The sequence below is a fragment of the Brachycentrus maculatus genome, unplaced genomic scaffold, assembly GCF_059751285.1.
Source record: "Brachycentrus maculatus isolate JH-2025_06_01 unplaced genomic scaffold, ASM5975128v1 h1tg000131l, whole genome shotgun sequence".
NCBI classification, from domain to species: domain Eukaryota; kingdom Metazoa; phylum Arthropoda; class Insecta; order Trichoptera; family Brachycentridae; genus Brachycentrus; species Brachycentrus maculatus.
This window is the reverse complement of record NW_028280884.1, coordinates 618167-634691: the sequence shown is the minus strand read 5'-3', so window position 1 is coordinate 634691 and position 16525 is coordinate 618167. Positions and strand designations below refer to the sequence as shown.

Here is a 16525-nt window from a genome sequence, read left to right as displayed (position 1 = left end):
GTTTATATTACGATATATTTCAAGAATAATGTGACACACGTGTATTATAGAGTACCAAAAAGGCACAATGGATCCCATTGAACGTTTTTGTTTAGGAAAATAAATCGTTTCTTAATTAAAAGTAATCATTTAAAAAACGGCGAAATACCGCCGCGCACGGGCGTCTCTTAGGAACAAAGTTAACGCGGTTAAAAGGTTAATAGAGAGTCCATCTATCGACGGTTCGCACTCTAAGGGTGAGTGAAATATTTTTTATTTCTACCTATTAACTTCTTTTTATTTCTAGTATACTATTATGTCTTTTAATAATTTCTCTTGTTCTTTTCATTTTTAATTGTATTTTATGTATATTTCATGTAAACCTTAGAGTCTTGCATACTTCATACCTCAAGATTTGGAATAAAGATAAATTATAAATTATAATTTTTAGAGTTGGTGACTTTTACCTAAAGGGGAATGATAAACATTATTTATTTATTTTTGTAGAATAATATTTTTCCTAAGACATACAGCGATGGTATTATCCAAGGTTGTATTTTTTTAAATTGAGCATTCTATAAAAATGGTAATCAAACATTGTGTAAATATTTTTTTAAAATTTAACAAAACTAATAATTTAATATTTCATGTTACTCTCAGCTGGCACCAGAAGCGTAAGACCAATCCGGACGATACGTGATTTCTGATCAAGATGGGCACTATATCAACCTGATATAGTGCTCTATACACCATAGAGTGCAGAAAATATAGGGACAACAAACATTTCCTAACCGTGACCATGTTGCTCACTCCTTTCAACGTCATATATAAAAGAAATGATTTTTCAGGATATTGTTTTTAAAGTTAAATTATTAAAAATAAATATCAAGCCACTTTTTGAATTTTTTACTGTGCAATTAGGTAAAACCTGAATGTTTTTTTTCCATTTGAAAAATATTTATTATATTAAAAAAAAAAAAATAAAACAATACCATTTCTTCAAAATGCAAAAACATTACTTTCTGCTCTGTAGCAGGTAAATATTAAGTTAAAAATATGCCGCTTTTGCTGGGATATAGTACATTTTCTGGGCATTCCGAAAACACGCACAACTGAATATTGACGATTTTTGATATATGACGTTGTTGAAAGGGGTGAGCGATAAGGTGAGCTATTTTAATACTTCTTGGGTTTGGATATGTTTGACATCAAATATATTTAAAAAAGTATGACAGATTCTTGGAGCATTTGTGTGTACAAATAACATGTCATTTTTTTATTGGTTTAGTGTAACCATAAAACAATGTGAGTGACGAATGAAAAACTGTAAATTAATTGTAAAAAATTAACCATACATAAACCTTTAATAAATTTAAATTTGCAGTCAGACTACTAATATTTCTGCATATACAAAAGTTTCGAAATGACCTCCAAAAAAGATAGTGAAACGTTTATATTATCTATGGTAGAAAAAAAAACGATTGTCTTTAACGATCTCCCAAAAAAATGTACTTTTTTTATATGGCCAGTGTTGCCAAAACTGAGAAATATATACATCTTATATAAACAACTTGATATCGTCTCATATTATTACTCTTGTGGGGGCTGACTGCCTGTCAAGTTTTCCGATTTCACTGCCACCTGTAGTATATATCTATTGTATTGCCACATGACCTGCCCAGTACCACGTTTTTTTAATTGACGTTTTGCTGAATGAAATTTAAATTTCATATTTTTTCCCATAATATATGTGGATAACTTTTGATAAATGATTTAGCAAAAAATGCTTGAGGTGAGTATTATGATAAGATCATACACTAAACGTCTGGGAGCCAGAAAAATGAGTAATCTTTAAGCCAGTGCTGCATTTCTGCATTAGGGTACATAAAAAAGGTTGAAACAATAAATGAACATTAGGTCAGTCCGCAAAGCGATGCAGAAAAATGTGTCAGAATTTTTTTTTGCATAGCTTAGCGGTATTATATAAATATTTTGAGCGTTGTATTGAAAAAATAACGATATATATCCACAGAATTGTACATTTTGACAAAGTCTCGGCATTGTAACACTTACGAATCGAACAAAGTGGCGTTTACCCAAAAAAATGAATTGTGTAAATAGTTCTTTATGTATATTAATATATCCGGAAAGTTTATCTAAATTCACGACGCAAACCCCGTCTAAAGACATAGAAAACTGATGAGTACACGGAAACACGCTACACTATCACCTAACTTAACGTACAAGACACTAACTACAGCCAATTTAAAGCTTCCATGATTATCTAACGAGTGGATGGTGGTATGGATACGTGTCGGGCGCGGTCGGAATGTGCTCGTGGCACGATCGTCGCCCCGGTTGCAATAGGTGCGGATGAAACATCGAGGGATCGCTCGGGAGAGTAACACGGTTTAGAAAAATATGCGAACGAGTGAGTTCGTAAACACCGAATAACCCTAAAAAGATATCTTCAGTCTTCGATCGAGCGCTAGTGTTAAAAGCTACTATGAGAAAACATGATTCCACGACAGACACCGTGCAAACTAAGCTTACAACTAGGATATGTATCTGATCACCGCGGCTTGTAATTACATCTAGGGTGCAAGGGAAAATAGTCCCTTTTAAAGTGTTTCCAAAGCACATATTTCCAAAAGACAGTCTTGCTGCGGGCGTCGGTTCGCCGGCCGGAGAGAGCGGAAGGGGGGAGGGGGAGACGGGGAAAACGGCGGCTATATATAATCTTATGACGTAAAAACAGTGAGCAACATTTTCTAACATTAATTTGTGAGTGTCTACCGCTAGGAGGAGCAGCAGGCTTGCCAGGGAGGCGGCCCTGGTGTGCAGGGCCAGCGCCAGCAGGAGCGGCAGCAGCGCGCTCGGGGTCCGCGACGCTGCGCTGGAGGGGGGAGGGTACACCACGTCCACCTCCGCGATCTTGAAGATGGACAGAAGCAGGTGCGACGAGATGTCGTAGTCTTGCGAGTTGATCTTGGACTTGATCGTGTCCAGCAGGCCGATGCATTCAATCTGAGATGGACAAATGACAAATGATGATTCCAATTACTTCAGGATCTGGGGCGCTTCACCCAACGGACTGAAATTTGGCATCATGCTGAAATGTACCGTTTTTTTACATATCCATCCATACTCATCTTTTGTATGGTATCCAATTTCAACCTTCATAGAAGCAAAAAGAGCTTGGAATAAGAATATCGGTGGGCTTAAGCCATCAAAAAAGCCAAGCTAATATATATTTATTGTTTTATGAGGAAGGCATTCTGTAATATTATTCCAGATAAAATATACATGATTATTAATATGAAGACCTTCATCAGAATATAGACACCAAGTACGGAGTGTAAAAATAACAAAAGGAATTCCTAAAAATCTTCAAACTGCTTAAAAAGATGTACCATTATGGTAGATAAAAATCAGTAGATAAGAATCACTGGAAAATCTGATCTGATAGAGACCTAGAAAATTCAAAAGATGAATCAAATCAATTCAATCGTTAATTTGCGGCATCATCGGAGAATTTCCATGCATTTGATGGAAAATGAAAATGGTATTTATGATGTTACAACAATTTTGCAGTCACCCTACCTACTACCATTCCCGGGTCTATAATTGATGATGATAAAGGTGGAGACTGACCGGAGCATTTCGTCGTAAGGTAACACGTTACGATGCGAGCATTCAGGCAGTCAGTACACCAAGCCGAGCACTCCATCCATAGTTTCGGATGCTCGGCGATGCTCGCCGCGAGCGATGTTACGACAAAATGCTCCGGTCAGTCTCCACCTTAAGGCCTTCTATTGCCAAATGTATGGTGGATGGATGGTCTAGTGATGGGTGGCCAACCTTTTCAGCAGCCGGGCCAGATTTGAGAAATTACATTTTACACCAGGCCGTAAAACAAAATTTCTTCTATTTTTTTTTTTTGAAGATTCAACGTAAACGAGAATGAAACATATTTGTTAAATTAGAGTTAGGCAATACAAAAAATAATCAGAAAACTTCTCAGTTCTTCTGTTACTCTTCTCTTCTTTGGTCCAACGTCTTTACTACTTGATTACGCCATTAAATGGGTCTTGAAATTGTCACGATAGTTAAATACTTTCATATATGGGATATGATTTAAACTACGCACGATGGAATGTTCCTTTGGTGGTTTTATGTGCACTTAAAGAAAAAATGTGTGAAATGCTCCGCGGGCCGCAAGTAGACACCCGGCGGGCCGTGGGTTAGCCACCCATGGTCTAGTGCCATCCTGTACTTTGGAAAGCCCAAAATGCCATGGAATTCTTGATTTGTTATCATATGTAATAAGTGTACCTTGTCATTGTCAAGCATGGCCAACGGGTTAAGAGTCCTCTCTTTCTGAGTGGAGGGAACGGCTGCGGTGATGATCATATTCTCATTCGTCACATTGAACAATGTCAGGGAACAGTTGGTCTGGAAATAAAACATTAAATAGTTTCTTTAAATAATTTTTATTTATGACAAAAAAAAATTAATATTCAAAGTGCTAATTTTATGATTTTTGATATTAGGACGATAAAAAATAACTTAAATAAAAAATCACTATACATAGCTAGAGAAAAAAATCAGCAAATAAGAGACAGGTGCACAGTCAAGGGTGAATAAAGATCCTTACTCCTTCATCAGCGAGGCTGAGCATATACTCCTGGAGCACCCTGACGGCGTCCTCCAGCCCCAGGCGCGTGTGCGGGCGCAGCAGCGCCTCGTCCTGCGAGCTGAACCCCAGCAGCAGATACACTCCGGGAGGGAGGCTGTATTCACCTGAAAACAAACACATCAAATCAAACATTTGGGATATATGGGCAACCACCAGACCGGCCAAGCCATTCTCGCCAGAACAAAATCCAACACACTTACGGAGGCAGGCAAAGTCTCTTTTAAAAAGTGGTTAAAACAAAGTTGTTTTATTTTATAAAGTTTATAAAATGTGCCACAAAGTACATATCTGCGAAAAACATTCAAGAAAAGTCTCCTTTATCTGCCTCCGTAGTGTGATGGTCAGCACGCTCGGCTACTGTTCTGGAGGTCCCGGGTTCGATTCCCAGGGGGGGTCTAATAAATAAAAGTGATTTTTTCACTATAATATTTATTCATTATTACCCTGGACTGGTACCTGAAGCGGAGGGCTGATCACCTTTCCTTCATGTGTTAATAATTAAGATAACACTGCGTTCATATGACGCAGTGCCCTATGCGCCATAGAGTGCGGACAAGGGTTTCAATGAAATGAAAAAATGACCCTGGACTGGTACCTGAAGCGAAGGGCTGATCACCTTTCCTTCGTGTATTAATAAACAAGATATCACTGTGTTTATATGATGCAGTGCCCTATAGACTATTGGAGTGAGGATAATAGTTTGGAGAAGGAGGTATAAATGAATTTAGATTGTAGGACTGATCTCCTTCTTTTTATATAATTATAATCACATTACAATCGTCAATTAGATGAGGTGCAGAGCATAGAAAAATAATCCAATATTGAACAAAGGCCTCCGTTCCTCCACAGTTGTCTGTTGGACGCCACTCTCTCTCAGACCAGTCTGACCATCTGACAATCATTCTGAGGTATCTCTACATGAGAGAGTACGGCTATTATCCTTGGCTCTACCCGACCCAGTTTCTCCAGGGTATGCTTGGCTACAATAGTTTAGAGACTAGGAATGTGTATTTAATTACGCATTTTTATCCATTGTTGCGCGGTATGATCGATAATCCTGAAATTATCCGGAACATTGGTCTGTATGTTCCCGATAGTTACCTAAGACAGCGTCGACATAGATTGTTTCACATTCCTATACACAGGACCAACCTGCCGATAATTATGCCTGTAGGAAGAGCTACCGCTATGTTGAACAATATCTCATTGGATATTGATCTGTTCTATGTGTCTGAAGGAGTTTTCCGAAGCGGGATTCTTCTACACCTTTAGCAATAGTTCTTGCATATATTTTATTTTAATGTATACGAATAAATTTTTTAGTTTGTAATGTATATGTTAATTGAAATAAGTAAATTGAAATTGAAATCATCAGACCAGTCTGATGATGTTGGTTACGACGAAACCCGGTTGCTGGTCAAATGAAATTAATGCAGGAAAAAAATACATAGTTGTTATTTTATTTTACTTGTAGAAGTATCTTACCAGGGTTGGGCCTCATGCAGATGAAGGATCCGCTGTAGCAGTAGCAGCGACCGCGGTACGCCTGGTAGGCCGGAGCCGCGTGGCTGTAGAAGGCCAGGGCCGTGCGGCACGGGGCGTGGCGCACGCACACCGCGTGGCACGACACCGACAGGTGCCCGTCGCAGTGGCACAGCTCCGAGCAGTCCAGCTCCGCATCCCGGTACAGCTGGAAGATCGGTTCAGTCAGACTTATGGACAGACGAGTCGGCTTCGAAAATGGCGACTGGGAAGAAGATGGCTGGATGTTTTATGTATTTTAATACTTGGACCCTTTGACTGATGAGCTTTAATGATGATTTTATTTGAAATAAGGGCAGGTTTTATTTTTATTTCAAATATATCGTAGTCATACAGGAGAAAGTGACTATGTGCATTGTTTTACAAAAACGTGATCATTGACTATTTGATATCTTACTACCTTAATATTGCCCTGAAAAACATCCCAAAGGATTTTAAACTTACATAGAAGTATGATATATTTACTTGGTAAAAATGACTAACTGCATTGATGTTTATTTTCTTGACAAGCAAAAGTGACTGAAATGGCCCTGCTGAACATTTTACGTTTTGGTAGTTGGTCACTTTCTCCTGTATGAATACGATATGATAGTAACACATTGTTGGCAGGCGGTTTTTTCATCAAATCCAACCCTAATTAGTATACTATTTAGGGTTATATATTTATCACAAGTAACCTAATCATAAGTAACCGCAAACCCAACTCTGATCTGTATAATGTTTTTTGGCGTGTCGAGCTCAATCAAAAGTAAGCAAATAGACAATAGTAAAAATATGCTGTTTCATACGTAAGTTTTCGGCAAAATCATCCGTTCTAAATATTCTAAAATTGGTCTATGAAATGTTAACATGTAAATCATAGTATAATATGAGATGTATTGAAAGCTGTCCCACCGCATGCCCAGATCTGATACAGAAGCATCTAGGCTTCCTGACAGATCTGCTCTTGCAAAGCAATTTTTTTTTAAGCAATTTTTTATATGTCTCACATTTTCAATAAATTTCGCAACTTCAAAAAAAAAAAAAAGAGAGAGATGTCTTACAAAAATTACCCGCATTTGCTGTATCCGTACACAATGCAAATTATGCCATGGTCTCTCTGATTCCGCGGCGCCACATGTTAGCCAATGCTTTTGAAAGTTAATTTTATGTCTGCACTTTCTCAGCATTTCTTCTCCATGTTATAATGGAGAAGATTGGATTATAATGGATAAATTTAAAAGTTGCACTTCACTCTCTCTCGCTGTTTGCTGATAGTGATCATTTTTATTTGTGATATCTTTATTGTAACTGTACATATTTTTATCAATGTTGTTAAAGGCATTAACCGTAATTAATTTTAATTTTAAATAATAACGAATTTTGAATGACGGCTACCCCAGCTTCCTTTCAGACCTCTCCAGCATAAACGTTCCATTTCCCACAAACATTTTAACCTTATTAACCTCCCTTAACAAACTTGTATATAAAATAATTTGTAAATATCTTGAAATTAATTGTATAAATTTGTTAAGGTGTATGATAACTCACTAAAATAACTCGCTAAACAAACTAACATTACTAATAAAACTAACCCCACTAACAGGAATACTAACACTTGAAAGTCAAATGTAAAAAGTGGAAATAAAAAATACCTCGCCACTGGCTATACCACCCTAAATGGGTGAAAAGCCATTAAAAAAAGAAGAAATAATAATAACAAGAAGCTGGTAACTGGTGATACCAAATGGAAGTCAACTTACACGTCGCGTGTGTCCTTTCTGCACAAACTGGTCATCCAATTCCGGACGCTGGACGACGCAATACTTCACAGGCTCCGGAGTAGTCGAGGTGGTTGTCGTTCTCGTAGTAGTCTCCCTCTCCGTGGTGGTCGTGGTAGTTACGGTGGTGGTCTCCTCCTCCGTAGTGGCGACGCTGGTCTCCGTGACCACGACCTCCTGGTTGCTGGCAACCTCCACCCGCTGCTTGCTGCCCTGGTTGCTGGCCACCTCCACCCGCTGCTTGGCCCCCTGGTTGTTGACTATCTCCACCTCGATGTTGCGGCCGGCCTTGACCTCCTGGCCCGGGTTGGGGGGCGGGCGCGGGAGCGCCAGCGTGACGGAGGGCCGGCGCGTCGGGCGGCTGACCGTGATGGCGGTGGTGCGACGGGTCTCCAGCTCGAAGGAGGATTCGTGGATGGTCCGGATCCCGTTGTCCATGGCGGTCGTGGCAGTCGATCCATAGGTTTTGATGTGAAAGTCGCTCTGAGATTCCACTGGAAATTTATATACAAGGATTAAAACGTATTTTACGAACACATACATGAATTATGAAGAAAAAAAAACAGGAAAGATATATATATCTAATACGGCGAAAATCTAACAAAAAATAACAAAAACATGAATCATATTAACATATCGTAGTCATACAGGAGAAAGTGGCCAAGTGAATTTTTTACAAAAACTTGATTATTGACTATTTGATTTCTTACTAGCTTAATATTACCCTAAAAAATCTCAAAGCGATTTTAAATTTGGGCATATAATATATTGACTTGTTAAAAATGACCAACTGCATTGATGTTTATTTTCTCGCCGAGCAAAAGCGACTTGAATGGTCCTCCTGAACATTTTACGTTTTATTAGTTGGTCACTTTCTCCTGTATGACTACAATATATTTAATATGGCAAAATCTAAAAAAAATTACAAAAACATAGAATCATATTAACATACTGTTGTTGGACAGTTTTTTCTTCAACCCTGACCTAATTACTAATTACAAGTAGCCACAAACTCAATTTATTTATTTATTTATTGATTTGGCGTTTAATTTGCAGAACTCCATTTTGATTTATGTATTAATTTTAAATCAAACACAGATTTTTTGAGTCTACTAAGTTGTATTTTATTAACAAAAACACATAAAAAATGCATATTGTGACACTATACATTTTTATAACAAAAACACATATCGCTCACTCCTTTCAAGAACGTCATAAATCAAAAATCGTCAATTTTCAGTTATGCATATTTTCGGAATGCCCAGAAAATGTACTATATCCCAGCAAAAGTGGCATATTTTTAACATAATATTTACCCGCTACAGGGCAGAAAGAATTGTTTTTACATTTTGAAGAAAAGGTATTGTTTAATTATTTTTTTTAAATATATTAAATATTTTTCAAATGGAGAAAAAATCTTCAGGTTTTACCTAAAAAGATCTGTTGCACAGTAAAAAGTTCGATAAGAGGCTTGATATTTATTTTTAATACAGTGTGTTATATTTTTAAACTTTAAAAACGTTCTCCTGAAAAATCAAGTTTTTTTATTTATGACGTTCTTGAAAGGAGTGAGCGATATATTGTGACATTGCTACTGTTGTCTCCCATAAATTATTGCTGCACATGTTTGTTAAAACTGTCACATAGAATTGTACAGCTACATAAGGACCGTAGTCCATTTGATCTTCACATTCGTTTGATAATGCCCTAACAAGGCGAAACAATTGTCACAATATTAATTTTTCATATGTTTTTGTTTATAAAATACAACTTAGTAGGCTCAAAAAATCTGTGTTTGATTTAAAATTAATACATAAAAAAAACATACTCAATTCCCATCTGTATAATGTTTTTTGGCATTTCTAACGCTCTATCAAAAGTAAGCAAAAATAGCACTTATAAGCGTCTCCCGCTCTCTACCAACAGTATGTTATAGACGCTTTTAAGTGTTTCCCGCAAGCAATATATTATACTTTTGATGGTTATTTTATTTATGTGCGAAGGTTATAACTAGATCTTTTATTTCTAATACCGATTCTAGGTATACCTTGTTGATCGAGTAATTAAAAAATAGTGGTTTCTGGTTTTTATAGAATCTTGGGCAGTTTTGTGAGTTTAGATACAGTTTATTTTTATTATTATATTTTTGTCCGCCTCCGTAGTGTAATGGTCAGCATGCTCGCCTACCGTTCTGGAGGTCCCGGGTTCGATTCCCAGGGTGGTTTAATAAATATAAGTGATTTTTTCACTCGAATATTTATTCAATATTACACTGGACTGGTACCTGAAGTGGAAGGCTGATCACCTTTCCTTCATGTGTAATCGATCGAGATAACACTGCGTTTATATGAAGCAGTGCCCTACGCACCATTGGGGTGCGGTAAGGGATTATTAATTATTATTTATTTTTATTTCACCAATCTGGAAGTCTTTCCAGATTATTTTCTAGTATGTAACAGTTGTTTATGTGACAAATTGTTTTGAAAATCTATTGTTATTGATAGTGGTGATTATTGTAAGTGATGATTTTTATTAGTGTATTCTTTATTGTTATTGTACATATTTTTGTTAATACTGTATTGTAACGGCATTAGCAGTAAATTAAATAAAAAGTTATAAAAATAAAACGGACAGAAAAAAGATTTAAAAAAAACTGTTAGAAAAGTATATAATATGAGACAAGTTATTAGTATTATTTTTGACATCTCATCAAAGATGAAGAAGAATATGGAAGTCTGGGCATTTACGGGGCTGACGACCGTCATAGGCTGGTTTAAGTGATCACTTTACACACGTGTAACATTCACCAATTCTACCCATTATTGACAACCACTCTACTCAAATTCTTGTCAATAATGGGTAGAATTGGTGAATGTTACACGTGTGTAAAGTGATCACTTAAACCAGCCTATGACGGTCGTCAGCCCCGTAAATGCCCAGACTTCCATACTCTTCTTCATCTTTGATGAGATGTCAAAAATAATATGAAAATAACTCCTGTAATTGGAGATAATCCAGATTTTGTGAACAAGTATTTGGACACACTCAAAATGTTGTAAAGTTATTAGTAACTTAGTTAGGAAACATAATATACTTACTCATCAAATAATTATGATTTCTAAGGATGAATATAAATAATCCATTCTTTAATTTCAGAGGCAGTTTTTTTTTCTATTCAAGACTGCAGTAGGTAACAAAAGTACAACAAGTAGGTAATAATATTATCTTTGCCATAAATCTAATCAGTATATTTTTAAAGTAAAAATGAGAATAATAAAATAATATCGTTTTCCATTAGGAAAATTCACTAACAAACACAATGGTGCCTTTATCTTAGCTCCAAACAACTTTATATAGGCTTTCAACATTGAAGGTTAAATTACTAAGTTCATATTTTGGGGACAAGCTCCACAGCGATGATAAATTGGCGATTTTCGACAGAAAGGGGACAACATTATAGTCACGATCAAGTTAAAATATGAAAAGTTAGGCAAAGTAAACGTAATTAAGTGGAAAATTAATTAAACACGTACCTCATTTTATCAATAGCGTATTCCAAACGACCAATTAATTTTAACAATATTCGCAAAAAAGTAACAATACTTTTTTTAACAGATTAATTTCTCTTGCGCAACCATTTAAAATTTTCACCTGACAGAACTAAAAGCGCGGAATAAATAACGAAATCTATGGTCAGTGCCTCCTAGATAATAAAATAAAAATACATGATACGTACAATTTGAACAGAAAACATTGAAAAAGGCTATTGTAGGTAGGTATCGTATCTATTATTTACAATACTCAAGGTGAAATAAAATGGAGGAGGAATTAGTATTCACCTACTGGTAGAGAGGAAGAATAGCAGTTGAGGCTATGGCACTCGGGGTTGCACCCTTCCTTTGAGGTTTCATACACGGGAGAATTGTATTAAAATAATCGAAGGTACAGACATGATTTAAAAAAGGGGTGATTAAAAATTCATGACAAAAAATATTTGCTATAATTACACAGACATCATTGAATACAATTCAAAATGTTCTGCTTAATAGCAAATATTCATATTTTTCTTGAATGTTTTTCGCAGATACCTTGTGGCACATTTAATAAACCTAATAAAATAAAGCAAATCTGTTTTTAACCTTTCCCTCCCGCTGGTATGTATTTACCAACTATTTAACTATTTAACTCGACTTTAATCACTTTTTTATTGCTACAATTTTTCTCCAATCAGTTTCGACAAGAACCTTGTCATCATCAGGGTTAAACATGTACTGATGATGACAAGGTTCTTTTCGAAACCGATTGAAGAAAAATTGTACCAATAAAAAAATGGTTAAAAACAAAGCTATTTTATTGTATCAAGTAAAATTTATATTTTAGTTCGTAATGTTCTATGGTAAACGTAAATATACACAAGGATAGAGTCGATATAGAGTGTCGGGTTGTGGTCCCGTGGATAGTGTCACGGACTCTTAAAACAATTATTACAAAAGAGTTTCTCGGCTCGAACCCACTCTATCACAGTTTGACACCTATTTCTAATAATGAGCCGCTTAGGCTCACAGTTATAGTACGAAATTGAAAAAGACTGTAAATAATAAAAACACAAATATTTCTCATAAAAAATACGATGAAAATAAAATTTCATAACACGATGCGGCTTGGCGGCGTCACTAGCCAGTTGAAATAATTGATGAAGGCAATACGTCACGCGCTTACCGACACAGGGGTTCAGCCACAGCAGTCTCTGCCAGCCCAGGCAGTCGTGCAGCTGCGAGAAGTCGGTTCCCTTGCAGGCGCAGGCGGTGCGCAAGTCTGTGCCCAGCATGGCTAGGACGGCGCCGCGACAAGCCTCCGCAGAACCAGCGCAACGCTTCGTCACAGAGTCCACGGCGCACGACTGCTCGTACAGCTCTAGGTGGCTCCTGAACATATCAATGCAAATTGAACAATAAAAGAGCAAAACCGAAATAAAATGGTTAGCATTTCCGGGAGTATGGACGTAAATGAACGTCGGTGCGAATTTTCCTCAAAGGAGTATCGACGTTAATGAACGTCAAAGTCCGTCTGTCAGTTGGTATGATGTAACTTGTATTGCAATGACATCTGTGGATATTTGAATGTAATTTTGTCATAAAATAAAACCTAGAGATGGTGAGTTTTATTTATTTTTACATATTTCTTTATTTATAATTGATTTCGTATTTTTTTTAAATGTAAAAATCACCAAATTCCCAGAGAATGGCTGATCAATTTTTAACATCAACATACATAAATTTTTTTCCCGGAAAAGTTAAAAAAAATTGCTCGTTTGTTTCTTTTTTCAAAGCTCCTACACACGGGCGAATGATTTCACGAATGGATTTGACACGAGATCCGTTTTGTTACTATATTTTGTTTTTGTCTATGGTATATGGTATTTCCAGCTAGCAATGCAATTTTTTTAAAAACTCGATGTCCAGGTGACTCAGAAATTTAGCTTGTCCAACATCGCTCATCATGGTCCTATTTAGACTCCAACTTTATATGTTTTAATACCTATTCCTACTTGTTAGTGAGTTTAAGAGTTAACTCACTCACAAGTACATAAAGATATGTTTGAAGTTACTATAATTTATTAATAACTCTTATTTTTTTATTGACCCTTTTATAGAAATAAAAGTAAAATATGTAAATAAAAGTTTCTGTCAAATAAAAGCTTTCTCAAACCTACAAAAGATGGCTCCCATAAACTCAAACACAAAACTGAAAGCGTCAAGAGATTTATAATATATGTACGAGTAGTGTGGTTGACAATCATGGGTAAAATAGTGAATGTTACACGTATGTTAAGTGATCACTTAACTAACCCATGACAGGTCATAAACCCTTTTAATATCCAGAATTCCATATTCTCAACTATTTATTTATTTTTCATTAATTAATTTGTCGGTTACTTTGTGGTAAAAATCTATCCATTTTTAATTCATGTTTTAACTTAGTAAATACCACTATTTCAGACATAGTGGTATTTTGTTTTGAATATTGAAAGCATTAACTTTGTGGATCATATTCATATATTATTTCGAGAAATAAAAATACTTTGTGTTCTGATCCACTCACATTTTTATTAACCAACTAGTTTCAGCAACAACCTGTTGCCCTCTTCAGGGTTACTTTAGTAATAAATGTAACCCTGAAGAGGGCAACAGGTTGTTGCCGAAACTAGTTGGTTAATAAAAATGTGAGTGGATCACAACACAAAGTATTTTTATTTCTCGAAATAATATAGTGGTATTTACTAAGGTAAAACATTAATTAAAAATATTTATTTATTTATTTAAGCATAACATCTACATAAGTCACTTATAAAATATTCCCGATAAGTAAATTCCATTACTCATTTGGGACATGGGATTAAGGTTTACAAGATTGAAAAACAGATAAGAAAGTAACAAACAAGGAAACTCTTCTTCATCTATGTTGAGATGTAAAAATATAAAAATAAATACTCGTTCAACAGTGCAAATTTTTACGTGTAGAATTGTGGACCGTTACATCTATAATTTTCTGTATATTGTTATATGTGCTATACATATTCAAATTCGGATTTGACGGGGAAGCGAAAACTCTCGGAAACAAAATTCCCACAGGAATACACGGGCGAAATCTGATCCCTCGGGATGGTACTGTTAGTTAGCGTAACGCTACAATTACTTCATCCCCTAACTTGTATTCTGGGAATATGATTTATTGTAGAAGCCTTGTTATCGTGAGAATTTTAGATGTAAACTAAACCAAAATCGAGTGAAATGCTGTAAGATTCATCATTTACGAGTCATCACATTTCATTTTCTCGATTCCCGATCAATATCGGATTGAAAAATATCGTTTTACTCTATAAAATGTCACATACACGCGAAACCTATATTGACAATTGAGAAAACTAGTGGCAGAAAGACGGATCAAAGACGTGTGACATAACAGAGAAGTTTTCAGACTATTTTTTACTAACTATTTTTGTAGAATAGATCCAAATATCTTTCAAAAATGCAAATATGTAATTGAAAAATGATAAATAAAAAGAAGTCTAGGTGGGTTAGAATATGGGAAGCACATAGATAAATAAATTTCCAACATATGTAATATTTTACAAAGTAACTGTGGTTAAAACTGAAAAATTAAATATTATTTTCTGACATCTCATCAAAGATGAAGAAGAAAATGGAAGTCTGGCCATTTACGGGGCTGACGACCGTCATAGGCTGGTTTAAGTGATCACTTTACACACGTGTAACATTTACCAATTCTACCCATTATTGACAACCACACTACTCAAATTCTTGGAAGTTCTATATACTTATGTATGAATCAATTTAGAAACATTGTTCTTGAATCACAACTTCACTAGAGACATCTATTGGTGAGATGAAGAAAAAAACTTCATCGTCTTCATATTAAAGCCATTAAAAAAATATATGTGTGAGTATACATACAACATTTTGAGTGTGTCCAAATACTTGTTCAAAAATCTGGATTATCTCCAATTATAGGAATTATTTTTTCAAAATTTTTTTGACATGATATATATATATATATATATATATATATATATATATATATATATATATATATATATATATATATATATATATATATATATATATATATATATATATATATATATATATATATATATATATATATATATATATATATATATATATATATATATATATATATATATATATATATATACATATATATATATATATATATATATATACATATATATATATATACATATATATATATATACATATATATATATATATATATATATATATATATATATATATATATATATATATATATATATATATATATATATATATATATATATATATATATATATATATATATATATAACGTGGTAATATTTTTCTTTTGTAAATTGCGTGTAAATAATATGTAAAGTGGGTGTATAATAATAAAATAAACAATGTGTTGCTTTGTAATTAAAGAAACGACAATAAAAGTTTATTCTTAATTAATCTTTACAATAATTTTTATATCTATATGATTCTGACAGTTAATAATATTATCGGAAGTCTTTTGTTTTCTTCTGAGTGACGCATGCGACATCTGTTGGTAGAACTGTTTTATGTAGGTACTATTTGTAGGTACTTAATAAAATGTATAGGTAGGTACCTAGTTATTTTATTACATCTCCCCCCTTGGGGATGAAAATTCATAGTAAAATTTTCACTCGTCCTCCGGATCATCTTCTTGTAGTGAAGGGACTGGTATAAGTTTAGTGATATGATAAAGTTTTTTTTTTTTTTTTCTTTCTTTCTTTTTTTTCCTTCTTTTTTTTCTTTCTTGTTTTTTTCTTTCTTTTTTTTCCGTTCTTTTTTCTTTCTTTCTTTTTTTTTTGTATTTTTTTTTTCTTGACCCTTTTAAAGTAGACACAGTTTTTTTCAATCCATTTGTTTTTTTTCTTTTGAATTCCTTCATTTTTATTCAGATCTCTTAAAATATCTTCTAATATAACCAAATGTACAAC

The 16525-nt window shown here is 34.6% G+C and overlaps 1 protein-coding gene across 1 annotated transcript in view; it reads right to left on the bottom strand.

Moving 5' to 3' along the window:
• Positions 1-245: 245 nt before the first annotated feature.
• The window catches only part of LOC148309305 (uncharacterized), a 205539-nt gene continuing 189259 nt past the window's right edge, over positions 246-16525 (bottom strand). Inside the window, exons 11-16 of the mRNA XM_088260266.1 lie at positions 12700-12905; positions 7963-8474; positions 6164-6368; positions 4637-4782; positions 4315-4434; positions 246-3006 (exon numbers count right to left, since the gene is read on the bottom strand). Coding sequence (XP_088116392.1) covers positions 2260-3006; positions 4315-4434; positions 4637-4782; positions 6164-6368; positions 7963-8474; positions 12700-12905 — 1936 coding nt within the window. The 3' untranslated portion in view covers positions 246-2259. The remainder of the gene's footprint in view (positions 3007-4314; positions 4435-4636; positions 4783-6163; positions 6369-7962; positions 8475-12699; positions 12906-16525) is intronic.